Source organism: Lissotriton vulgaris, chromosome 12 (assembly GCF_964263255.1).
Source record: "Lissotriton vulgaris chromosome 12, aLisVul1.2, whole genome shotgun sequence".
Taxonomy (NCBI): domain Eukaryota; kingdom Metazoa; phylum Chordata; class Amphibia; order Caudata; family Salamandridae; genus Lissotriton; species Lissotriton vulgaris.
In genome coordinates, this window is record NC_141700.1 from 8,578,902 (window position 1) to 8,606,542 (window position 27,641).

Below are 27,641 nucleotides of genomic sequence, written 5' to 3' on the forward strand. Positions count from 1 at the left end.
AGGGTGGAAGGATGTAGAGCATAGGGTGGAACGACCCAGAGCATAGGGTGGAAGGATGCAGAGCATAGGGTGGAAGGATGCAGAGCATAGGGTGGAAGGATGCAGAGCATAGGGTGGAAAGATGCAGAGCATAGGGTGGAAGGATGCAGAGCATAGGGTGGAAGGATGCAGAGCATAGGGTGGAAGGACCCAGCGCATAGGGTGGAAGGATGCAGAGCATAGGGTGGAAGGACGCAGAGCATAGGGTGGAAGGATGCAGAGCATAGGGTGGAAGGATGCAGAGCATAGGGTGGAAGGACCCAGCGCATAGGGTGGAAGGACCCAGAGCATAGGGTGGAAGGACGCAGAGCATAGGGTGGAAAGACGCAGAGCATAGGGTGGAAAGACGCAGAGCATAGGGTGGAAGGATGCAGAGCATAGGGTGGAAGGATGCAGAGCATAGGGTGGAAGGATGCAGATCATAGGGTGGAAGGATGCAGATCATAGGGTGGAAGGATGCAGAGCATAGGGTGGAAGGATGCAAAGCATAGGGTGGAAGGATGCAGAGCATAGGGTGGAAGGATGCAAAGCATAGGGTGGAAGGATGCAGAGCATAGGGTGAAAGGATGCAGAGCATAGAGTGGAAGGATGCAGAGCATAGGGTGGAAGGACCCAGAGCATAGGGTGGAAGGATGCAGAGCATAGGGTGGAAAGACGCAGAGCATAGGGTGGAAAGACGCAGAGCATAGGGTGGAAGGATGCAGAGCATAGGGTGGAAGGATGCAGATCATAGGGTGGAAGGATGCAGAGCATAGGGCGGAAAGACGCAGAGCATAGGGTGGAAGGATGCAGAGCATAGGGTGGAAGGATGCAGAGCATAGGGTGGAAAGACGCAGAGCATAGGGTGGAAGGATGCAGAGCATAGGGTGGAAGGATGCAGAGCATAGGGTGGAAGGATGCAGATCATAGGGTGGAAGGATGCAGAGCATAGGGTGGAAGGATGCAAAGCATAGGGTGAAAGGATGCAGAGCATAGGGTGGAAGGACGCAGAGCATAGGGTGGAAGGATGCAAAGCATAGGGTGGAAGGATGCAAAGCATAGGGTGGAAGGATGCAGAGCATAGGGTGGAAGGATGCAGAGCATAGGGTGGAAGGATGCAAAGCATAGGGTGGAAGGATGCAGAGCATAGGGTGGAAGGATGCAGAGCATAGGGTGGAAGGATGCAGAGCATAGGGTGGAAGGATGCAGAGCATAGGGTGGAAGGACGCAGAGCATAGGGTGGAAGGACGCAGAGCATATGGTGGAAGGATGCAGAGCATAGGGTGGAAGGATGCAGAGCATAGGGTGGAAGGATGTAGAGCATAGGGTGGAAGGACGCAGAGCATAGGGTGGAAGGATGCAGAGCATAGGGTGGAAGGATGCAGAGCATAGGGTGGAAGGACGCAGAGCATAGGGTGGAAGGATGCAAAGCATAGGGTGGAAGGATGCAGAGCATAGGGTGGAAGGATGCAAAGCATAGGGTGGAAGGACCCAGCGCATAGGGTGGAAGGATGCAGAGCATAGGGTGGAAGGACGCAGAGCATAGGGTGGAAGGATGCAGAGCATAGGGTGGAATAGGGTGGAAGGATGCAGAGCATAGGGTGGAAGGACCCAGCGCATAGGGTGGAAGGACCCAGAGCATAGGGTGGAAGGACGCAGAGCATAGGGTGGAAAGACGCAGAGCATAGGGTGGAAAGACGCAGAGCATAGGGTGGAAGGATGCAGAGCATAGGGTGGAAGGATGCAGAGCATAGGGTGGAAGGATGCAGATCATAGGGTGGAAGGATGCAGATCATAGGGTTGAAGGATGCAGAGCATAGGGTGGAAGGATGCAAAGCATAGGGTGGAAGGATGCAGAGCATAGGGTGGAAGGATGCAAAGCATAGGGTGGAAGGATGCAGAGCATAGGGTGAAAGGATGCAGAGCATAGAGTGGAAGGATGCAGAGCATAGGGTGGAAGGACCAAGAGCATAGGGTGGAAGGATGCAGAGCATAGGGTGGAAAGACGCAGAGCATAGGGTGGAAGGATGCAGAGCATAGGGTGGAAGGATGCAGAGCATAGGGTGGAAGGATGCAGATCATAGGGTGGAAGGATGCAGAGCATAGGGCGGAAAGACGCAGAGCATAGGGTGGAAGGATGCAGAGCATAGGGTGGAAGGATGCAGAGCATAGGGTGGAAAGACGCAGAGCATAGGGTGGAAGGATGCAGAGCATAGGGTGGAAGGATGCAGAGCATAGGGTGGAAGGATGCAGATCATAGGGTGGAAGGATGCAGAGCATAGGGTGGAAGGATGCAAAGCATAGGGTGGAAGGATGCAGAGCATAGGGTGGAAGGACGCAGAGCATAGGGTGGAAGGATGCAAAGCATAGGGTGGAAGGATGCAAAGCATAGGGTGGAAGGATGCAGAGCATAGGGTGGAAGGATGCAGAGCATAGGGTGGAAGGATGCAAAGCATAGGGTGGAAGGATGCAGAGCATAGGGTGGAAGGATGCAGAGCATAGGGTGGAAGGATGCAGAGCATAGGGTGGAAGGATGCAGAGCATAGGGTGGAAGGACGCAGAGCATAGGGTGGAAGGACGCAGAGCATATGGTGGAAGGATGCAGAGCATAGGGTGGAAGGATGCAGAGCATAGGGTGGAAGGATGTAGAGCATAGGGTGGAAGGACGCAGAGCACAGGGTGGAAGGATGCAAAGCATAGGGTGGAAGGATGCAGAGCATAGGGTGGAAGGATGTAGAGCATAGGGTGGAACGACCCAGAGCATAGGGTGGAAGGATGCAGAGCATAGGGTGGAAGGATGCAGATCATAGGGTGGAAGGATGCAGAGCATAGGGTGGAAGGATGCAAAGCATAGGGTGAAAGGATGCAGAGCATAGGGTGGAAGGACGCAGAGCATAGGGTGGAAGGATGCACAGCATAGGGTGGAAGGATGTAGAGCATAGGGTGGAAGGACGCAGAGCATAGAGTGGAAGGACGCAGAGCATAGGGTGGAAGGATGCAAAGCATAGGGTGGAAGGACGCAGAGCATAGGGTGGAAGGATGTAGAACATAGGGTGGAAGGATGCAGAGCATAGGGTGGAGGGATGCAGAGCATAGGGTGGAGGGACGCAGAGCATAGGGTGGAAGGATGCAGAGCATAGGGTGGAAGGACGCAGAGCATAGGGTGGAAGGACGCAGAGCATATGGTGGAAGGATGCAGAGCATAGGGTGGAAGGATGCAGAGCATAGGGTGGAAGGATGTAGAGCATAGGGTGGAAGGACGCAGAGCATAGGGTGGAAGGATGCAGAGCATAGGGTGGAAGGATGCAGAGCATAGGGTGGAAGGACGCAGAGCATAGGGTGGAAGGATGCAAAGCATAGGGTGGAAGGATGCAGAGCATAGGGTGGAAGGACGCAGAGCATAGGGTGGAAGGATGCAAAGCATAGGGTGGAAGGATGCAGAGCATAGGGTGGAAGGATGCAGAGCATAGGGTGGAAGGATGCAAAGCATAGGGTGGAAGGATGCAGAGCATAGGGTGGAAGGATGTAGAGCATAGGGTGGAACGACCCAGAGCATAGGGTGGAAGGATGCAGAGCATAGGGTGGAAGGATGCAGAGCATAGGGTGGAAGGATGCAGAGCATAGGGTGGAAAGATGCAGAGCATAGGGTGGAAGGATGCAGAGCATAGGGTGGAAGGATGCAGAGCATAGGGTGGAAGGACCCAGCGCATAGGGTGGAAGGATGCAGAGCATAGGGTGGAAGGACGCAGAGCATAGGGTGGAAGGATGCAGAGCATAGGGTGGAATAGGGTGGAAGGATGCAGAGCATAGGGTGGAAGGACCCAGCGCATAGGGTGGAAGGACCCAGAGCATAGGGTGGAAGGACGCAGAGCATAGGGTGGAAAGACGCAGAGCATAGGGTGGAAAGACGCAGAGCATAGGGTGGAAGGATGCAGAGCATAGGGTGGAAGGATGCAGAGCATAGGGTGGAAGGATGCAGATCATAGGGTGGAAGGATGCAGATCATAGGGTGGAAGGATGCAGAGCATAGGGTGGAAGGATGCAAAGCATAGGGTGGAAGGATGCAGAGCATAGGGTGGAAGGATGCAAAGCATAGGGTGGAAGGATGCAGAGCATAGGGTGAAAGGATGCAGAGCATAGAGTGGAAGGATGCAGAGCATAGGGTGGAAGGACCCAGAGCATAGGGTGGAAGGATGCAGAGCATAGGGTGGAAAGACGCAGAGCATAGGGTGGAAGGATGCAGAGCATAGGGTGGAAGGATGCAGAGCATAGGGTGGAAGGATGCAGATCATAGGGTGGAAGGATGCAGAGCATAGGGCGGAAAGACGCAGAGCATAGGGTGGAAGGATGCAGAGCATAGGGTGGAAGGATGCAGAGCATAGGGTGGAAAGACGCAGAGCATAGGGTGGAAGGATGCAGAGCATAGGGTGGAAGGATGCAGAGCATAGGGTGGAAGGATGCAGATCATAGGGTGGAAGGATGCAGAGCATAGGGTGGAAGGATGCAAAGCATAGGGTGAAAGGATGCAGAGCATAGGGTGGAAGGACGCAGAGCATAGGGTGGAAGGATGCAAAGCATAGGGTGGAAGGATGCAAAGCATAGGGTGGAAGGATGCAGAGCATAGGGTGGAAGGATGCAGAGCATAGGGTGGAAGGATGCAAAGCATAGGGTGGAAGGATGCAGAGCATAGGGTGGAAGGATGCAGAGCATAGGGTGGAAGGATGCAGAGCATAGGGTGGAAGGATGCAGAGCATAGGGTGGAAGGACGCAGAGCATAGGGTGGAAGGACGCAGAGCATATGGTGGAAAGATGCAGAGCATAGGGTGGAAGGATGCAGAGCATAGGGTGGAAGGATGTAGAGCATAGGGTGGAAGGACGCAGAGCATAGGGTGGAAGGATGCAGAGCATAGGGTGGAAGGATGCAGAGCATAGGGTGGAAGGACGCAGAGCATAGGGTGGAAGGATGCAAAGCATAGGGTGGAAGGATGCAGAGCATAGGGTGGAAGGATGCAAAGCATAGGGTGGAAGGACCCAGCGCATAGGGTGGAAGGATGCAGAGCATAGGGTGGAAGGACGCAGAGCATAGGGTGGAAGGATGCAGAGCATAGGGTGGAATAGGGTGGAAGGATGCAGAGCATAGGGTGGAAGGACCCAGCGCATAGGGTGGAAGGACCCAGAGCATAGGGTGGAAGGACGCAGAGCATAGGGTGGAAAGACGCAGAGCATAGGGTGGAAAGACGCAGAGCATAGGGTGGAAGGATGCAGAGCATAGGGTGGAAGGATGCAGAGCATAGGGTGGAAGGATGCAGATCATAGGGTGGAAGGATGCAGATCATAGGGTTGAAGGATGCAGAGCATAGGGTGGAAGGATGCAAAGCATAGGGTGGAAGGATGCAGAGCATAGGGTGGAAGGATGCAAAGCATAGGGTGGAAGGATGCAGAGCATAGGGTGAAAGGATGCAGAGCATAGAGTGGAAGGATGCAGAGCATAGGGTGGAAGGACCCAGAGCATAGGGTGGAAGGATGCAGAGCATAGGGTGGAAAGACGCAGAGCATAGGGTGGAAGGATGCAGAGCATAGGGTGGAAGGATGCAGAGCATAGGGTGGAAGGATGCAGATCATAGGGTGGAAGGATGCAGAGCATAGGGCGGAAAGACGCAGAGCATAGGGTGGAAGGATGCAGAGCATAGGGTGGAAGGATGCAGAGCATAGGGTGGAAAGACGCAGAGCATAGGGTGGAAGGATGCAGAGCATAGGGTGGAAGGATGCAGAGCATAGGGTGGAAGGATGCAGATCATAGGGTGGAAGGATGCAGAGCATAGGGTGGAAGGATGCAAAGCATAGGGTGGAAGGATGCAGAGCATAGGGTGGAAGGACGCAGAGCATAGGGTGGAAGGATGCAAAGCATAGGGTGGAAGGATGCAAAGCATAGGGTGGAAGGATGCAGAGCATAGGGTGGAAGGATGCAGAGCATAGGGTGGAAGGATGCAAAGCATAGGGTGGAAGGATGCAGAGCATAGGGTGGAAGGATGCAGAGCATAGGGTGGAAGGATGCAGAGCATAGGGTAGAAGGATGCAGAGCATAGGGTGGAAGGACGCAGAGCATAGGGTGGAAGGACGCAGAGCATAGGGTGGAAGGACGCAGAGCATATGGTGGAAGGATGCAGAGCATAGGGTGGAAGGATGCAGAGCATAGGGTGGAAGGATGTAGAGCATAGGGTGGAAGGACGCAGAGCACAGGGTGGAAGGATGCAGAGCATAGGGTTGAAGGATGCAGAGCATAGGGTGGAAGGACGCAGAGCATAGGGTGGAAGGATGCAAAGCATAGGGTGGAAGGATGCAGAGCATAGGGTGGAAGGATGCAGAGCATAGGGTGGAAGGATGCAAAGCATAGGGTGGAAGGATGCAGAGCATAGGGTGGAAGGATGTAGAGCATAGGGTGGAACGGCCCAGAGCATAGGGTGGAAGGATGCAGAGCATAGGGTGAAAGGATGCAGAGCATAGGGTGGAAGGATGCAGAGCATAGGGTGGAAGGACGCAGAGCATAGGGTGGAAGGACGCAGAGCATAGGGTGGAAGGACGCAGATCATAGGGTGGAAGGACGCAGAGCATAGGGTGGAAGGATGTAGAGCATAGGGTGGAGGGATGCAGAGCATAGGGTGGAAGGACGCAGAGCATAGGGTGGAAGGATACAGAGCATAGGGTGGAAGGATGCAGAGCATAGGGTGGAAGGACCCAGCGCATAGGGTGGAAGGACCCAGAGCATAGGGTGGAAGGACGCAGAGCATAGGGTGGAAAGACGCAGAGCATAGGGTGGAAGGATGCAGAGCATAGGGTGGAAGGATGCAGATCATAGGGTGGAAGGATGCAGAGCATAGGGTGGAAGGATGCAGAGCATAGGGTGGAAGGATGCAGAGCATAGGGTGGAAGGATGTAGAGCATAGGGTGGTAGGATGCAGGGTCTAGAATAGAAGGGTGCAGGGTCAAGAGTGGAGGGGCCTATTGTGTAGGATAGAGGGATGCAAAGTCTAAGGAGGGAAAACAAGGTCTAAAGAATAGGAACAATGAATCTATGGTGGGGAGTTGCAGAGTCTAGGGGGCCTCTTCTCCTACAGACCTGTAATTTCCTCCCACCCAGATTATGTGGCCGTATATCTTAGTCTTTGAACTCCCATCAGAGGCTCAGTGACTCCCCTCACCTGCTTCCCTATGGTTAATCTCTTCCCAGGACTCAGTGTCCCTCTAGACTGGACTTTGTGGCTCCTCTCCCTTGGGCGGTGTGTGCCCCTTCCCTCACTGGTTCTCTCTACCTAAGACTCTATACTGTTGTGCTTCTATACAAAGTCTGTACCCTAGACTCAGAGACTCCTGTCCTCTGAGCCATGTGTTGCTGGCCTCCCCACTGACTCGCTCTACTCTAGACCCAATACCCCTGTACGTTAGAACCTGTGACTCCGCTGAGCCGTGTGTTGTAGGCCTCCCCACTGGTTCTCCCTGCCCAGAGCCACTGAGGCTCTGGGCATGATTTAGAGGTGGCCAGACTGGTCCATCACAAATGTGACCAATATTAATTCTGTCTAATTCCAAGTGATTTAGGACTCTACTTATAATAAGGTGAACATGACATCAGTCACGTTTGTGATAGAGTACTCAGCCGCCAGCATTAAAACATGCCCACGGTGTCTCACTACCCTGTTCTCTCTGACTCCTCTCTCCTGGACGGCGTGCGGCCTCCTCCCATTGGTTCTTCCAATCTTTCAACCCAGAACTCTATGCTCCCGTAGCCCAGAACCTGTGACTCTTTTACACTGCGCCCTCTGACTCCTATCCGGGACGATATTCTCTCATGTTAGCAAAAGCAATTCCCACAGGCATTTATCCAAAACTGACAATAGTGTTTATTTTTCGAAGCAGCCACAAAACTAGCTAATTTCGGTATGGTATTTTTTTTGATTTTGGTATTTCTCCGTGTATTCTATACAGTACAGATACAGGAGCTTTCTCAGATGTTTCTGGCATGCCTGTGTCTGGTTGAAGCCCTGGTGGTGGCCCTGATGTAGGAGAGGGTATGGGATTAACTCCAGCTGGAAGAACTAGGCTCATGTGTGTGGCTTATGCATTTATGTATGTTAACGGGCACCCTGCTTTTGCCTGTACAACTTAATTGTGGTGTGGGGCTTAGCATCCTTTCAAGTCCATCACTGGTTAATTTTACAGACAAAATGGTGGTTATGGATGTGTTCTGAATGACTTCTGTGTACCCAGTTAAGGGTGTACATGCAGCTTCCTTTCACCCCCACACTCCGGAACATTGCTCCTGCCTCCCTCTAGCTCTTGCTCACTCTCACATTGCAAATCAAACACTTAGATTAAAAGCTCTTAGTTGCACATGAAAAACTTGGCTAACTCCCTGGTGTGTTTGTTCTCATCTTGGATGGGGTTCACGCTCAGGTTTATAGATATTGGACTGTTGGTGAGCATCAAGCTGGTCTTCGTGATGGTAACTGCTGAGATGGTGTAAATGTTAGTCCTAGAGAGTGTGGTCAATTCTCCATATGACCACGGCAGCCCGTTGGATGTCCCATAGAACAAACCACTGTCTCTTGATTGTCTCGTCACTTGCATGAGTCTTCTGCCCTCTGAGTTCCTCTTTCCTTTGAGTGTGGTCTTTGTTCCGTGACACTGCGTCTTCTGCTTTCTCCCCAGTCTCACCGTGGAGGAGCACGTCTGGTTCTATGGCCGCTTGAAGGGTTTGACCAATGAGCAGGTGAAGGAGGAGTCCAAGCAACTCATCCGGGATGTCGGGCTCACACACAAGTCCAAGGAGCCAACGCGCAGCCTGTCAGGTGAGTACACTGGCCATCAGGGAACTGTGAGATGATGATGTCAGAGCTGGTCAATGTGCAGTGTTAAAGTGGAGCTCATCAACAAGCTTACGGGCAACCGCACAGGAGAGGGCACTGTCCTCGAGCCAAAAGGGGTGCTTCTGAAGTAGTGCATTTTTAAGTGTGTAAAGCACTTTCTCAGGTGAAGAGCACACAGGTATGTTGGCTATAGAATGACCGAGCAATGTCACAATGTCTTCTTTCAGCATCCTCTCCTGCCCTAGTTGTGTCGCACACGATCAGTGTTCAGCTGAAACAGTAAGCTTTCCCAAAGTTTTGTCTGGTCCCCTTTGGTCTGGTCCCCTGCTCTTTGCGATAGTGGAAGGTTTAGGGCCTCGCTTGCATTTAACCAGCATGATTTTTAGGTCTCGCCAAGGCAGCGCTTACGCTGTCTCGTCGAGACATGCTGTATTCAGGATATGTTTGAAACAGACAGTTTACCTATACCTCAATGCTGAATTCAGACAATGAATGCTGACTTAGGGATAAACCAACTTTACTAGTTTTATCCCGACATTGATTTATGTCATTTATTTATAACTTAATTGTCAAAATCTTTCTTTTGTGCAGAAACAAGATCGTTATCAACTTCATGTATTGCCATATATTTAAATACAAACAAACAAATCCTTAAAATAAACAGTGAAATAAACACAATGGTGAACATGTGATTACACATACAAAAAACTTTTTTCCTTCTGATTGTGGCGTGTCATGGAACAATTAATCAAATACTGGAGAAAAAATCACAAATGACAGTGCAAAGCGTGAGGCGAGGGAAATTAATCAAGGTCACACCCCAAATCCCGAGGACAAATGAATTAGATCAAATCAGGAAAATGTCATTGTCCCTAGTCATTCACCATCTTGCGGGTTCTCTGAATCCCAGAGTAGCTGAACTCAGCCTTAGATGTCTATCGGATCACGAATGGAATTTCCTACCAGAGGTGGTGCAAGGTCTCTTTCAGGAGTGGGGGGACCCTTGGTTAGATCTATACGTGTCCGCTGAGAAGTGCAATGTCAGCAGTTTTGTGCGAAAGAATTTCCAAAGCGGCTCTCACTCATAGACGCTTTTCATCTCAGCTCAGGCCTCCTGTACACCTTTCTGCCCATACCACTCCTGCCCAGAGTTCTCAAGAAGATTAGGAACGATCGTGCCCAAGTCACCCTTGTGGCTCCAGATTGGGCACAGAGAGTCTGGTATCCCAAGCTGCTGAGCATGGCCGTTGATCCTTCGATCAGGCTGCCCCTCCGGCAGGATCTTCTGTGGCAGCAGATAGGGAACGTTCTCCACCTAACCTGTCAACGCTCTGCCTTCTTGTGTGGAGATTGAGTGGCAACAGATGTCAGTTTTTGACTGTGAGAAGGTGGCCTGATATGCAGTGCTCACTATTCTAGTGAACGCTATGTATCAGTCCAGCAACCCTTATTGATGATTGGTTGTAAGTCAACCTTATAGACCAGCTATCCTAGTAGCGTGGATACGAGCAGTCTAAGGCTAAAGACTCGAGAGGGCGTGTTAAGCCAGCTGTTATACCACATATACCCCTTGAACACCAAGTGAAAGGACACCACACAAGTGTTATGAAAATAAACAGTTATTTATTAAAGATCACAACAGCCCTGTACTCTTTATGAGGACAGGGTACTAAGCACAAACCAAAACTCTTACAAAAATACTTAAGCTAGCACAGTATATACAAATGCCCGAGGGGCACGGAAAACCATATACTCTGAAAGTGGAATGCGAAATTCCTAGCAGGTAAGTACAGTACTAATAGCTTTTGGAATCGCTAGGACTTGACTAGGGAATCGTTAGATTACTTCTAGGAGGCCTAGGGGACTCGGGTGCAGTGTGTGCACTCTCACGCGAGATGCGGGACAAAAGTCTATGGTAGCTAGGAATTAGAAAGTTAGTGTTCTCGGGCGAACCCGACCTGGTAGGGAGAAAACGAAAGTAGATTCTGACCCTTGGATAGTGAGGCTATGCTGGGGCACCGAAATGCCGAAGTTACCTAGCCCAGGGGCTGCAGCTGCATAGGTCTGAAAAGACGTCGGGAATCCTCGTAGACGGACCAGGAGCCGGAAGAAAAGATGCTGGCCGGTGACCAGTGAAGAAAGTTCAGTCGGATCCAAGCCTGGATCTTGAAGATAGATGACACCTGAAAGCAGAGGGGACCAAGTTCGAGACTACTAGCCAGTAGTCAGTGGGCACCAGGAGGGCACCGGATGGTAGCCACCTCGACTAGGTGAGTGGGTGACGCTTGACTCGAAGATCTCACGGACCAGGAGGCGTTGTCGGCGACCAGGATGGAGGATCGAGCTGTCCCACGAAGATAGAAGCTGTCGGCGTCGCTGGACCCAGGATTGGGCAACAAAGCCTTGGCAAATTCAAGCCCACGCGGTGGACCTAAAATGGCGTCTGGAGTGGACCAGGAGGGTCCGGGGTGCCTCTCTTGAACAAGGAAGCAAGGGCCAGCCTGGAGCAACCAGACCAGCAGAAGAGTTGTCGTCGGGCGTCGTTCAGAAGGCCACAAGCCAGCCGGCTAGTAGCCAAACAACGCGGTGCACAGCAAACAGCAGAAGGGCCCCACGCCGATCGTGGAGATGCAGGGAGGCTGATCTTGGGTGCTGGAGCTGCGCAGGGTTGGGGCTTCTCGGACCCCAAAGCACTCACCAGTGGAAGACTCGGTGGGCTTGCAATAAAGATGTCGTGCAGTCTTGGCGATCGTCGGTCCCTTGAGGTCTCGTCGCACTCACGGTTCTCAGCTTTGCTGTAGAGGTGAGTAGAGGTCAGAGGTGCCAGGGAAGCCGGGTCTCGTCGTGCTGGGTCGTCGGATTCGTGATGAAGGACTTGCAGCAGGCCGCAGTGTTCTTTAGGATGGTGCCTGCGGATGCAGGGTGACTACTCCTTAGCCACAAGGGAGAATCTTGAAGAAGAAATCGTGAAGTCCTTTCGAAGAAAGTGGTATCTTGATTCCAAAGATGATCTAATTTTAACAGGGGGCCCGCTCCCATCTTTATACTAAAAAAGGGGGCTGACCCGGTGACTAGGTCCTGCCTATGGGTGGGACTAGGTGGGGGGTGGTTACACCCCTCAGCCATGCTGGACTTCCCCAGGCCAGGGGCTGGTGTGCCCCTGGAACTGGTTCAGACCGGCCTATGCGTAGTGAGCACCGGGGTGCCACTCAGCAGTCACCTTCCTGTAAAGCCCTGCCTACCCAGGATACACAAAACCATGTCTGGGACGGTGCTAGCACCGCCCCTGACAGGAAACCCTTTGTCCAGGCTCCCCTCGCTGGAAGGACTCCCAGCTGCAGGGGGTCAGACTCGTGTCTGTGGTGGCAGCATCCATTTTGTGGAGCTGAGGCTTCAGTTAACTTTAACCGGGGTTCACAGTTACATACATGTCGTGTCCCTCTAGAAGGGTGGAATGCTAACCCCGTCGCCAGAATTGGCGAGGGGTTAGTATTCCAATTCGTATGACACCTTACTCGACATGTTTTGATAAAGCAATACCAAAGTTAGCATTTAACCGCGAGGATTATAATGCACTTAAGAGTATATGGTATGCGTTATCATGGAACAGCTATTAGGACTTGATTCCGCAAGCTGCAGACAGGCTCAGCTCATGCCAGAGCACCATCTCAAACGATTCCAAGCACTCTGCCTTCAGGATTGTCAAGGCCTGCCATAGGAGTGACTGATAGGAATCTGTGTGTCCATTTTAGGGTTAGGTATAGGTATACTACACCTACAGCAAAGGGTGATTACACGACTTTGCCCCAGCTGTCATGCAGCCAGTTGTGTCAAATTTAAGAGGCCAGCCAGGGGTGGCATAATACATGCTGCAGCCCCTGGCAGCCCTGGGTACACCCATGCCCTGAGTTACAGGGTCTGATAGGGTGGCCCAGTACCAATTGGAAATGTACCTAGGGTACATGGAATCCATTTTAAAGAGAGAGCAGTAGGCCTGGGGTCCTGATTGGCAGGGTCCCAGGTCGACTATGTCCAAAACCAGCTAAAACACAGGGCAAAAAAAGTTGGGGGCAACCATAGTCAGGATGTACCTTCCTACACAACCCCCCCCCAAACGAAAGGAGATAAGGCTATCCTTGTCCAGGTAAGCCTCTATTACCTAAGTGGCCATATAAGGAAGTACCAGCTCTGGCTTGGTTTCCCCCTGTGTCATGGTCCACTAGGCAACCCCTCACCCTAAGGGTATCTGAGGGTCTCCACCATAGGGAATCTCTGTCTCTGGTGTGTCTTGGGAAAGAAGAAGGCTGATGCTGGGATGGAGTACTGAAGTGAGGCTCCTCTACCTTTGGGCTCAACTTCCTCCAATCACCATTCATCATGTGTGCCTTTCTTTCTTTAGCTGAGATGCACTGAGCTCTCAGGGTCAGCCTCTGGCTACCTAAAGCTGGAGGCTGAGTCCCTCTGTTTGGCTTACTGGAGGGACAGGTCAGGTCTGGGGTTTTTAGGCCCCATGTTTGGCTGTGCCCAACAGTGTCCAGCTGTGGGAGTTCCCTAACTACTTTTAAGGGGGATCCCTCAGGAGTCTGTTCTATTTTCACTTGGCTAGGTTTACCAGCTTCAGTGATCCTAATCTGCTGATTAGGGGGTTCTTTTGGACAGGGGGCCCTTTGGGGTCCACCACTGGCCTCCCTGGTCTCTTCAGCCCTGGGCTGACTGAGGCAGGGTAGAGAGGTGCAGGTTACCTGCTCCAGACTGGGTCCCACCTGGGAAGGGTCCACTGCCATCAGGGGTTCTGCCAGGCTAGGCCTGACTACCTCTGGGGCAGTTCCTTCAACAGGGGTAGAGTCAGTTCCCTGAGGAGGCTGGCTCTCACCTAGTGTCTGGGAGGGGGAAGACTCTTCTTCCTCCTCAATGCTCTCTGTTTGAGTGGAGTGATCCATTGTTTCAGGCTTCACAACCTCACTATCTGTCTGAGTAGAGGCTGAGACCATTTCAACCTTGCCAACCTTTTCAGGAGGGCACTCAGTCTGTGTTTGGGCTGTGACTGTCACAGCCCTCCTATCCTGTTCTGAAAAGTCTGTCTGAGCCTGGGCAGTGGCTACCACTGCCCTTCCAACCTTTTCAGGGAGGAATGGTGCTTGGACTGGGGCTGTAGCTATTACTGCCCCACTAACCTGTCTGGATAGGCCTATCATTCTGGAATGAGTTTCTTGTTCCACCTCAGCCCATGCTGAGAGTTCCAGGTCATTCCCCAGTAAGCAATCTACAGGTAGGTTATCTGTCACTGCCACTCTCATGGGCCCTGTGACATTACCCCAGCTGAGCTTGACTACTGCCATGGGATGCCTTCTTTTCATTCCATGAATGTCTGTCACCTGATAAGTAAAACCAGGGGTCAGTTGAGCAGAGGGGACCAGATGGTCACTCACCATGGTGAGGCTGGCCCCTGTGTCTCTGAATGCCTCAACTTTCTGACCATTCACTAAAACTTCTTGTCTATACTTGCCCAAAATGTGGGGTCCAGTAGTGAAGTTGGCAAACCCCATGCCAGTCTCACAGACAAGAGTGTGGTCAGGGAACCTGGCTAAGCCATAGTCCTCCTGTTGGCCCAGAGTAATGCCCACCACATTCTTGGGGGCACTCCCACCACCTGGGGGATTACCACTAGTGGTAACAGGAGGTTTAGGAGTATTACCTGGGGGTGTATTTCCCTTATTGCCATTTTTAGGGCAACTGGCATCACTTTTGTAATGGCCCACCTGTTTACAGGTATGACAATAAGGTTTCTTTTGCTCTGAAGGAGTATTCTGGGACCCACCACCCTTGTTGGAATTTTGGGGCCCTTGGGAAGTCTTCTCTGTGGATTTATCCCCACCCTTCTCTTGAGGCTTGGTTGATTCCTTTTTCTGGTCACCACCCTGGTTTTTAGGCCTAACCCTGGTTCTGACCCATTTGTCTGCCCTCTTACCCAATTCCTGTGGAGAGGTCAACTCAGAGTCTACCAGGTGCTGATGTAATAGCTGGTTCTGACAATTATTTAAGATTTGCTCCCTCATAATTAGATTATACAATCCTTTAAAATCAGTAACCTTACTACCCAGTAGCCAGCCTTCAAAAGCCTTAGTGGCACAATCAACAAAGTCAGTCCAATCTTGAGACTGAGTTTTCTGGGTGTCTCTGAACAGCATCCTGTATTGTTCAGTGGTTAAACCAAACCCATCAACCAGTACATTTTTCAAGACTTGGTAATTGTTAGCATCCTCCACCCTTGTGGTGAGGAGCTTATCTCTACCTTTACCATCAAAGGAGAGCCACAAGATAGCTGCCCACTTACTTTGGGGAACACCCTGCACAGTGCAGGCTCTCTCCAAAGCAGTAATCCATTTGTGGATGTCATCCCCTTCTTTAAAGGGGGGCACTATCTTATTCAGGTGCTTTTTATCAAAACTCCTTTCCCTATTGCTAGGTTTATTGCTGCCACCAGTGGGAACTAGCCCACATAATTCTTGCTCTCTAGCAAGGGCAAGTCTCTCTTTGGCCAGGGCAAGTTCTTCCCTTTCAATCCTCAGTTTGACTGCCCTTTTTTCAGCTTCATACACTCTCCTCTTAGGGGAAGACATTCCTCTGTGAGAAGAGTTGAGAGAGCCATTGGTTCGAAAGGATCTGCTAGAGCCTCTTGATAGAGACCTAACTCGTCCATTCCCAATGTTAAGCTGACCTGAGAGTGGGCCCAGGGGTCCCCCAGTACCAAGCTCATGTCTGCTTAAGTTGGACCTGCTTAGTCTACTGACTTCTAGCTGTCCCTTATCTGCCTCATCCCCAGACAACTCATCCTCCTCCTCAGCATCATCTGCCTCATGGAGGGGATGGATATCAAAGGGACCCTGTAAGGAGGGCATACTTCCTTCTGGATTAGAAGGGTCTGGGTTACCAGCCCTACTGGCATCATAGGCCTCTAAGAGACCAATCAGAAAGGAAGTGGTGGGGTTAGACCCCTGTTTTAGTTTCCTGAGAGTACACACTTGTCTCATCTCATGGAAGCTAAGAGCAGTATATTTAGAAGGGACCTGTGGAGGGTCCACTGACACAAGGGGAGACTCAGCGTTTCCTCCTGTGACTGACATACTGCTTCTAGTGTGGTGTAAGTGATGCACCTACCTACACTATGTGTTACCTACTGGTCCCTTGCTAGAGTTGTAGCCAAGGTGTGCTAAGCCTTGAGGAGCTACAACAGCTGGTTCAGTAGAACTCAGAGTATTCTAAGCTTTAGTTATATGTACCTAACAGTACTTTATGTGATCTTTCAACAAGATATTCTTAGGATACGTGTGGTAAAACAACAGCAAGCTCAAATCCCAACCGCTGCTCACCAATGTGAGAAGGTGGCCTGATATGCAGTGCTCACTATTCTAGTGAACGCTATGTATCAGTCCAGCAACCCTTATTGATGATTGGTTGTAAGTCAACCTTATAGACCAGCTATCCTAGTAGCGTGGATACGAGCAGTCTAAGGCTAAAGACTCGAGAGGGCGTGTTAAGCCAGCTGTTATACCACATATACCCCTTGAACACCAAGTGAAAGGACACCACACAAGTGTTATGAAAATAAACAGTTATTTATTAAAGATCACAACAGCCCTGTACTCTTTATGAGGACAGGGTACTAAGCACAAACCAAAACTCTTACAAAAATACTTAAGCTAGCACAGTATATACAAATGCCCGAGGGGCACGGAAAACCATATACTCTGAAAGTGGAATGCGAAATTCCTAGCAGGTAAGTACAGTACTAATAGCTTTTGGAATCGCTAGGACTTGACTAGGGAATCGTTAGATTACTTCTAGGAGGCCTAGGGGACTCGGGTGCAGTGTGTGCACTCTCACGCGAGATGCGGGACAAAAGTCTATGGTAGCTAGGAATTAGAAAGTTAGTGTTCTCGGGCGAACCCGACCTGGTAGGGAGAAAACGAAAGTAGATTCTGACCCTTGGATAGTGAGGCTATGCTGGGGCACCGAAATGCCGAAGTTACCTAGCCCAGGGGCTGCAGCTGCATAGGTCTGAAAAGACGTCGGGAATCCTCGTAGACGGACCAGGAGCCGGAAGAAAAGATGCTGGCCGGTGACCAGTGAAGAAAGTTCAGTCGGATCCAAGCCTGGATCTTGAAGATAGATGACACCTGAAAGCAGAGGGGACCAAGTTCGAGACTACTAGCCAGTAGTCAGTGGGCACCAGGAGGGCACCGGATGGTAGCCACCTCGACTAGGTGAGTGGGTGACGCTTGACTCGAAGATCTCACGGACCAGGAGGCGTTGTCGGCGACCAGGATGGAGGATCGAGCTGTCCCACGAAGATAGAAGCTGTCGGCGTCGCTGGACCCAGGATTGGGCAACAAAGCCTTGGCAAATTCAAGCCCACGCGGTGGACCTAAAATGGCGTCTGGAGTGGACCAGGAGGGTCCGGGGTGCCTCTCTTGAACAAGGAAGCAAGGGCCAGCCTGGAGCAACCAGACCAGCAGAAGAGTTGTCGTCGGGCGTCGTTCAGAAGGCCACAAGCCAGCCGGCTAGTAGCCAAACAACGCGGTGCACAGCAAACAGCAGAAGGGCCCCACGCCGATCGTGGAGATGCAGGGAGGCTGATCTTGGGTGCTGGAGCTGCGCAGGGTTGGGGCTTCTCGGACCCCAAAGCACTCACCAGTGGAAGACTCGGTGGGCTTGCAATAAAGATGTCGTGCAGTCTTGGCGATCGTCGGTCCCTTGAGGTCTCGTCGCACTCACGGTTCTCAGCTTTGCTGTAGAGGTGAGTAGAGGTCAGAGGTGCCAGGGAAGCCGGGTCTCGTCGTGCTGGGTCGTCGGATTCGTGATGAAGGACTTGCAGCAGGCCGCAGTGTTCTTTAGGATGGTGCCTGCGGATGCAGGGTGACTACTCCTTAGCCACAAGGGAGAATCTTGAAGAAGAAATCGTGAAGTCCTTTCGAAGAAAGTGGTATCTTGATTCCAAAGATGATCTAATTTTAACAGGGGGCCCGCTCCCATCTTTATACTAAAAAAGGGGGCTGACCCGGTGACTAGGTCCTGCCTATGGGTGGGACTAGGTGGGGGGTGGTTACACCCCTCAGCCATGCTGGACTTCCCCAGGCCAGGGGCTGGTGTGCCCCTGGAACTGGTTCAGACCGGCCTATGCGTAGTGAGCACCGGGGTGCCACTCAGCAGTCACCTTCCTGTAAAGCCCTGCCTACCCAGGATACACAAAACCATGTCTGGGACGGTGCTAGCACCGCCCCTGACAGGAAACCCTTTGTCCAGGCTCCCCTCGCTGGAAGGACTCCCAGCTGCAGGGGGTCAGACTCGTGTCTGTGGTGGCAGCATCCATTTTGTGGAGCTGAGGCTTCAGTTAACTTTAACCGGGGTTCACAGTTACATACATGTCGTGTCCCTCTAGAAGGGTGGAATGCTAACCCCGTCGCCAGAATTGGCGAGGGGTTAGTATTCCAATTCGTATGACACCTTACTCGACATGTTTTGATAAAGCAATACCAAAGTTAGCATTTAACCGCGAGGATTATAATGCACTTAAGAGTATATGGTATGCGTTATCATGGAACAGCTATTAGGACTTGATTCCGCAAGCTGCAGACAGGCTCAGCTCATGCCAGAGCACCATCTCAAACGATTCCAAGCACTCTGCCTTCAGGATTGTCAAGGCCTGCCATAGGAGTGACTGATAGGAATCTGTGTGTCCATTTTAGGGTTAGGTATAGGTATACTACACCTACAGCAAAGGGTGATTACACGACTTTGCCCCAGCTGTCATGCAGCCAGTTGTGTCAAATTTAAGAGGCCAGCCAGGGGTGGCATAATACATGCTGCAGCCCCTGGCAGCCCTGGGTACACCCATGCCCTGAGTTACAGGGTCTGATAGGGTGGCCCAGTACCAATTGGAAATGTACCTAGGGTACATGGAATCCATTTTAAAGAGAGAGCAGTAGGCCTGGGGTCCTGATTGGCAGGGTCCCAGGTCGACTATGTCCAAAACCAGCTAAAACACAGGGCAAAAAAAGTTGGGGGCAACCATAGTCAGGATGTACCTTCCTACATTGACCTTCTCCTCAAAGTCTGTACCATTATTTTGGCAGCCAGCATCCCTCGTGAAGACGGTTTACGCCTGCCATTGTGTAAAGTTTGTGGCATAATGTACAGAAAGACACTTTGATCCACTTTCTGCCCCCGTTTCTCAGAGTCTCCTGTTCTTTCTTTCCCTTGTCCAGCTGGGCTCTGCTCTGGGCTCTGTTAAGGGATATCTTTCTGCAATTGCTGCTTTTCCTCGGTTTCCTGACCAATCTTCCCTTTTCCAATCTCCTAGTGTGCATAGGTTTTTGAAGGGTTTGCAACATATGTTTTCTCCCACTTCTTTTGTTATGCCTTAATGGGACCTTAATCTGGTGCTGACATGTCTTATGTGCGCTCCTCTTGTGCCCTTTTACAACTGACCTCTCAGGCTCCTCACCATCAAGATGGCCTTCCTTGTGGCAGTAACATTTGCCAGGAGGGTCAGTGAGCTTCAGGCCTTGTTATCCAAGACAAACTGGTGCTTCATTAAGGCCCTAGTTTTCCACAGCAGTGGTCAGTGTACTGTGTTGGCTCTGCACTTCTACAGTGGAAAGTTACAAAAAAGTAACTGCCATGCGCGCCCTTGGGTGGCGCCTATACCGGCATCCCAAACACCATTTACAGCGCGGACGCCGCTAATGCTGTTAAGCGGACCCGAACGACACCACCTACTGGTGTGCGGTGGTACTGCTCATAAAAACAATTTGGATCCCGCCTGACGCCGGGGGATAATTCTAAGGTAAGAAATCTGCAGCAGATAGAGTCTGTACTAGATAAGGCATTGCAGAAGGTAAGTAACTTTCATTAAGTCTGTCATCATAAAGCGAGCCAGGTCATCCTACCACCAATGTTTGCCAAATATGCTCCTCCTAAGAATCTCTGCCAAAATGATGCACAGATTAATCGAAATATACCTATCATAAATCGCTTGAGGAGATGGGCCCCTAAGGTATGGTTATTACAGATTTGACTCTCAGGAGCCGTCCTGTACCATGTCTCAAGTGGTAATTTCATATGGAATTTGTCCCGTTCTGTAATAAAAGATCGCCCGCCGCCCTTTATTTATTTATTGCTTTGTGAGGTCTGTTCCTCTGCCCATGTTGAGAGTTCTCCCCTCCAGAGTCGGATACATGGGGGTCCCATTACACTTTCCATGCCGTGGCTATTTGTGGTTTGGCTAATAGTGCATGATCAGAGAACCTGCACGCCATTCTACTGTATTTTGTTCTTGTGTGGGCCGTTGTGGTTCCACCACCTGAATTTTAAGCATGACTACATGAGTCCAGTTGGAACTTAATAAGGAACTTGTCCAAAAATTATCCTTGGGATTGGCTCCCACCAGCTCACATCTCGGGCATTTATCTGGCACAGTAGTGAGTATTTTATGTTAGCGGCTGTGCAGCCAGAGGGACAGAGCACCACAGACTCTTCCAGTGGGTGAAGGCAGAGGAGCCCCTTTCAGAGTGAAAGCTGCTGCTGTCCTTTCTTCACAGAATATGAGGTGACTGTCAATGGTTGCAGTGATTACTTTCCCAGGTGGAGAGAGATGACCGTGGGCAGACTGTCTATAGGCTGTCCAAAGAGGTTTGGGTGTGTGTGTGTGTGTGTCCCTTGCTTTGTTTGTGTGTGTATGTGTGAGAGAGAGAGCTTTGTATGTATGTGATGCATGTTTTACATGTGCTAAGTGAGTGGCCCCTCTTCATGCCAGCCTGCGTGTACCCCCTGCTTATGGCCACCTCCTTGAATCTTGATCTACCTGGTGAGTGCTGGAGGCTGCCTCCTTATTCCTTTGTTACCGGAGGTCCCCACCATATTCCACCGCTGACCTGAAACACCGCTACCCCAGTTTGTGGCTGAGTTGTTGTTGGTCACCTAGAAAAGGTCCTGTCTGACTTGAAAAGTACACATCGCCTTGAACATTTTAAACTGGATCTGAAAGTAGGCCTTCTGCTTAACCCATTCTTAGCCCTGCTCTCATAGGACGCCCTGGGTCTCACCAGTAAATCACTTTTGTTCTTGTAATTCCCTCCAGAATATCTCAAATCTGTTAATAAACACATTCAAATGGCACTAATTGCATCATAATTAATGACACTGTGCTCAGAAGCCAGACAGTCCCCACATTTCTCTGTGGAGCCCAAGCCTACTTCATCATTCAGAAGTGTCAGTCGTTCCCATCATGATTCTCCCCAAAAAATGGTCTATGTTTGAAGTGTTCCAAGTCAAAGCATCCGCAGTAGGTTTCAGTGTTGTGACTGTCAGACAATATATTTGAATGCAGTTTATAAGTTTCTAGCATCGAAATCCCCATCAGGGTTGGTGCATCGATGTTCAGGGGCTGCCTGATGGAGTGTGTCTCAGCAGCGTTACTTAAACTTCTGGCCTCTGCAAAGAGGGCGTGTCCTTCACAGAAACAGCTTTGTTTCCAGTACATTGCAAGGGTATCATTCCCTGGATAGTAAAACCATCTATAAGACAGCCCTCAAAGAATACCGCAGAATGATCGAGGAGCACAAAAGGGACTTTCTGGCTTCCAGAATTAAACATGCTAATAACGGTGCCAGGGAGATCTTCAGCATAGTTAGGTCCTTTACGGACCCCAACGCGCTGACTCGGATTCAGCCTGCCTCCCAGTCTTTGTGTGATAAACTTTCACAATTCTTTGAGAAAAAAATAGAGACCATCTATTCCACCTTCCCTATTTCCACCAGTGAAGGCCCGAAAGAGGAATCCACTTCTCACATGCCCCAGTCCCCCAAGCTGATTGACTTTTCAGTCATCTCCGAAGCCGACTCCATGGCAGAACTACTCAAATGTAAGTCTGGCTCGCCCAATGACCCTTGGTCAGCCAAACAATACAAGAAATTGGCTCCCCTGCTCAATCCCTACTTGAACCACATCTGGAACGAATCCCTAAGAATGGGCTGCTTTCCCGCCAAATGAAAACATGCCTCTCTGATTCCTATTTTGAAAAAACCCAACCTGGACCCTGACAACCCCAGTAACTACAGGCCGATTTCTCTTTTGCCTGCCCCAGATCCTAGAAAAACTGGTACATTCCCAGCTGGCGAATTATATCGAATCCAACGGGCTCCTACATGACTCTCAGCACGGCTTTCGGTCGGGCCACAGCACGGAGTCAGCCCTTGTCGAAATGGCATACTCGGTGAGATGGTCGCTAGACCGGGGGTTGAGGGCGGTGTTAGTGCTGCTGGATCTTTCAGCGGCATTTGACATCGTCTCTCATAAGATCCTGCTGAGAAGACTGGGAGACCTAGGCATTGTCGGAACGGTTCTTAAGTGGCTCTCTTCTTACCTATGTGACCGCACACAGCAGGTATATACCTCTCCTTACACCTCCTCAGCTAGACCACTCAAATGGGGAGTCCCCCAGGGCTCATCCCTGAGCCCGCTTTTGTTTAATGTTTATTTTACCCCCCTGGCTAAACTGATTGCGCGAACCGGGATTAAATCCACCTCCTATGCTGATGATATTCAGCTACTTTTTACCTTTGAGACTCCCTCCGCCTCTGCCTTCGATCCCCTGAAATCCTGTCTTAAAGACATCTCTAGTTGGATGGACTCCAATTCCCTCCGACTCAATGCAGGAAAGACAGAGATCCTGTTTTTTAACTCCCCATCCCCTTTGGATTCCAATCTCTGGTGGCCAGCTGACCTGAGCCAAGCCCCCACGCAGGGAGTGCGCTGGGACAATCAGCTTAGTTTTAACGCTCAGGTCCAAACAGTAGCAGCATCTTGTTTTGCAAAGATCAAGACGATTAACCGGCTTATCAACTATCAGCCGGCAGACTGCCGTAAGACTGTGGTACATGCACTTATAACATCCCACCTTGATTACGCCAACGCACTATATCTTGGTATCACAGCAGGCCTTTGCCACAAACTTCAGACTGTCCCAAATGCTGCCGCCCGGCTGGTCGAGAGAATCCCAGCCAGACATCACATCTCTCCTCTCCTCCAAAAACTACATTGGCTACCGATAGCCAAGAGATGTGTATTCAAGGCCATGACGCTGGCCTTTCGTGCTTCCAAGGGCAATGGCTCTGCCCACTTGAAAAGCACTCTAAGGCCGTATGTCAAGGCAAGGACATTACGTTCTAACTCCCGTGGGACTCACGGTATTCCTAGCGCTTGGACGCCTCCGGGCAGCAATTCGCGCTCTACAAATTCACATCCTATCCTATCCTTCTTCTCCTGGAAACCCCAAGATTCAAACGTTATCGTACCGGAGGGAAAACCTTCGAGGTTTGTGCCACTCAGTGCTGGAACAAGCTTCCGATTACTCTACGCGCATGTCAAACTGAAGCATTCCGAAGGTCACTAAAGACCCACCTTTTTTCCTCATAAGGTTCTCCTCTTTTTCCTACCCTCACTGTCTCCAAGTTTTACCAGCGCCGGGACGCCCCGTTGGGGCAGCTATGTGCTTTACAAAACACACAATAATAATAATAATAATATCATTCAGGGGTCCTCGTTCCTCACCCTAATAGTGCATGGAACGCTGTGTCCACTGAAGAGACGTACCCGAACTCAAGAGGCCAAGGTTCCTTGTTACAGAGGACGTCAAGACAATTCTTCTGGAATCGAAGGTCGAATGCACATCCTGATGCTCCAGAAGCAAAGGGATTCCTTACAAACCTCTACTGATGGTCTGGATCCTACATGAGGTGTTCAGTGGTTCAGGTGTTAAAGACTCTTTCATCCGCTCACCGTCTCCTTTGTGTGAGTGATGCTGCTTGCTTGTCTGTGCCAGGAATGGAATGTGAGTCTGGAACAAATTCATGTTGCAAAGAAACATGTTACTTTCCTGTAACAATACTTTGTCAGATTCCCATTTGTTAGAGATTTGCTGGTGAGCCCATCCACTCCTTACCCTATGATCAGTCAGACTGAGGACGAAGGGCTTACAACATAACCTGAAGCGAGTGGAGGATTTGGGCATTCTAGGTTTCCAGTTGATGTCATCGACTGGTCTCTCCATGTATACCGCAACAAACACATAAAAAAAAATACCATCATCAAACGCCGCATGCACCATGGTTTTCCACTCTCTCTACTGTTATTCGCCCTGGCGATAGAACCCCTGGCGCAGCTTATCCGCTGTGATACGCAGATCTGGGTCAAGCAGGTGGGGATTGGCCTCGAGAAACTGCATCTGTTATACGCTGATGACATTCTTCTGTTTCTGCTAAATCCGCAGCGCTCCGGGCCACAATTTCTGTCCCTCCTTCATTTGTATGGCGAGGCCTCTGGCCACCGGATTAATGAGGGCAAGTCCTGCCTAGTGGAGGTGACGGGCAATGCTCAGGAGAGGGTTTGGAGCCCCAACATTCCTTTCTGGCGCAACTCCTTTAAATACCTTGGGATTCACATGTCCTCCTTCCTGGACCTGGTGTGGAATCTTAATTTCCAGGGGCTGGCCCAAACACTCAAACGCGACTTAGGTCGCTGGGCGACCCTTCCATTTAATCCTCTGGGGTGTACCACCCTCTTTAAGATGGTGTCTGCCATGCTACTTATATGTCCTGGGTAATTACCCCCATCCCATGCAAATGGTTTTACTTTCTGAATAACACAATCACCACTTTTGAGTGAGCGGGTGGCAGGCACTGGGTGGCTTTTCAAACACTGCGCAAATCCTCCTTTGATGATGGTCTGGGGCTATCTGACATATATCTTTATTACCTGACAACCTACTTAGTACCACTCAATGAATGGTTCACAGGTGACCTGACGTACCGCTTGGAGATCCACTCTCTGGGTTTAGATAGTCTGCTCGAGCTAATGTACGGGCCCGTCTGCCCATTACACTGCCCTCTTGTACACAGGTGTCTCTTACCTGCTGGAGGACGTCCCTTCGCCTCGTCGGCTGGGACCGTCGGCTCACTGAGTTGCCCCCTTTGTGGAGAGAAGCACGGCTGCCTCAGCTCTCAACCCTGGAGGGCTTTGCTCCCTGGGACCGGATTGGGATCTTTTATCTGGGGGATGTCTTTAGAGGGGCCACCTTGTGACGTTTCAGGATTTGAGGTCTAAATACTCCTTCTCCAACTTAAATGTTTCCGATATCTCCAACTACGCCATGCCTTACAGGCACACGCCCTCCCAAACAAGGCATTAACGGAATATAGCCGGCTTGAAGCGAAGATTTTCTTTGGGCGTCTGGGTAAGGGGGCCATCTCAAAGATTTATCGTTCATTGGTCATCCATGCCCCCGATGGCCTTGCATGTTCGAAGCAGCGATGGGAGACGTGGGTGGGAGACCTGGATGAAGACAAATGGAGGAAGGCTTTCATGGCACCCTGTGAGTTGGCGATTTCAGCGCAACTGTGTATGGTTCATTCTGATTATCTGCACTCCACATACTTCGCCCCCCAGTGTTTGCAACGCTTCTCTGCTGATGTCTCTGCTGTGTCCGCGAGGTGTGCGCTCCCGGCAGCTGATTTCCTTCCACATGGTTTGTCCAATCTTCAGGCCGTATGGGGAGGGGATAGGCCAGGAGCTTTCCTCTGTCCTGGGCCGCACAGTGGAGTTCACTCCTTGCACTGTAGTGCTGGGGCTGGTGGAGGCCTTTGGGGGCCCGCAGGGCGAGTGAGCCATTTTGGAAGTGGCCTGTCTGGTCACCAGGAGGGATGTGGCGGTGTCTGGAAGTAGCAAACTCCACCAAATGCCAAATGCTGGTGTAAGGGGGTGGACTGGTGCGCGCAGCAGGAAGAGGCAGTTTTTGTGGCCCGTGGCTGTCCTCAGAAGCACGGCCGTATATGGGGAAAACGGTGTAATCACTACGCACTGTCATTGTAATTCCATGCAGTTAAGCCATTCTGTTGTCAGGTCATATGTCATTGCCTGTAAACGATTTCCGTCTTGTGAAATTATGTGTCTTGCTGTAAAACCTTTAATAACATTTGTTATTAGAAAAAAATCATCAATTCCAAATGCAGCCGCTAGAAGCAGAATGATGCCAGGCACGTGAATCTAAAGAGGTGTCGAGCTGTAATGCCATCGCTACTGGTAGCTGATGTCTTCCCCTCCACCCTCACAGGGCCTGCACTGTATGTGTATTCTGAGTGTTCCATTATTTAACCAGTCGTCCAGTGAGCTCTCTTGACCTCTTCTCCCTAGGCGGGATGCAGCGGAAGCTTTCGGTGGCCATTGCATTTGTTGGTGGCTCCAAGGTGGTGATCTTGGACGAGCCAACGGCTGGTGTAGACCCCTACTCACGCCGTGGGATCTGGGACCTGGTGTTAAAGTATCGTAAAGGTGAGACGGTGGGAGATACACAGTCGAGGCTGCTCGTCTTTGGTGGACTCCATACATTGGTATAGGATCTGTTGTGCTCCTCGGGGATGGAAGACAGGTGTTCATGGTCTGTACCACAGGATGTGTGAATCTGCTCCCCAAGGAGGTTTCACTAAACAGGCAGTCTCTTCTTCACTCAACAGGCAGTCTCTTCTTCTCAGCGGTCTGTGCCACAGGACGCTCTCGTTCATGCCTTTCCTGCATGTCAGTACCTGCTCTGGGATTTCTATTCTGTAGCCCTGTGAAACCAGCATTCTTGAATGTTGCCTTAGCGATTTGTGTAACTTGTTTTCCTTCATGATTTGACTTTCGTACTTGTAGGATGTCTTAGTGTAGTGATTAGGGGGATATTAGGTAGATCTGTCTAATATTGCTGCTGCATGGAATTTAGGGCTGTTCTGTAAAACAAGTATACCTCTTGGGCTGTAAATATATAAAGTGAAAAGCATTGTATAAAGTGAAATGCATTGTATAAAGCAGAAAGGATTCCTTCGACAGAAGTGGTGTGCTTCTTCTGGTGGCTGGTGGACCAGCATTCACATGTGCCTCATTTCCACACTCTCCAGCCTTCCTTCATGCTTCCCAGCTCTGCTATGATGTATGAGGACTTGGAATCCTAGAGTTTTAATTTGTAGATTTTCCAGACCCCGATGATCCTTTCGATTGTACCAGCCGTCTCTTCTGGTACCCCAACATTGTCTGCTGGTGTTGATTTGAAAAATATCAGAGGTGACAGGTCCATGTGCTTCTGTTTGCTTTTGGGATTTATTCCTCCAGGACGCACCATCATCCTGTCCACCCACTACATGGATGAAGCTGACCTGCTGGGGGACCGGATCGCCATCATCTCCCAGGGGCGGCTGCGCTGCTGCGGGTCACCGCTCTTCCTGAAGACCAACCTGGGCACCGGTTACTACCTGACCCTGGTCAAGCAGCAAAGGACCAACGTGACCAGCAGCAGCATTGCCAGCATGGGCAAGAAGGTAACTCTGGGGGGATGGAGAAAGGGAGGTGTCTGATAGTAGAGACTGAGCTCAATAGGAGGAGGCAGGGAAGAGTTTGGGCACCTCTGACGCCCCAACATTGTCTTCTGTCACTATATCTCTCTGTATCCTTTTCTCAAACACTCTGTCTTGTTCTTCGTATGCTCTCTCTCACTTTGTCACTTGGTTTTATCTCCTTTTCTAACTCTCTTTGTCTCACCTTCTTTCTCCTTTGATATTTCTTTCTTTCTGTGGCCAGTCCTAAACTTTTCACCTACCAATCACTTGTTTGAGATGCCCTAGAATAATAAGCCAATTGGAAGCAAAACAAGACCACCACTCCCAGAATGCT

The 27,641-nt window shown here is 50.7% G+C and overlaps 1 protein-coding gene across 1 annotated transcript in view; it reads left to right on the forward strand.

Annotated features, from left to right (window-relative positions):
- The window catches only part of ABCA7 (ATP binding cassette subfamily A member 7), a 219,895-nt gene that overhangs the window by 90,859 nt on the left and 101,395 nt on the right, over positions 1–27,641 (forward strand). The window contains 3 exon segments of the mRNA XM_086946714.1: positions 8,725–8,864; positions 26,130–26,267; positions 27,084–27,289. Coding sequence (XP_086802840.1) covers positions 8,725–8,864; positions 26,130–26,267; positions 27,084–27,289 — 484 coding nt within the window.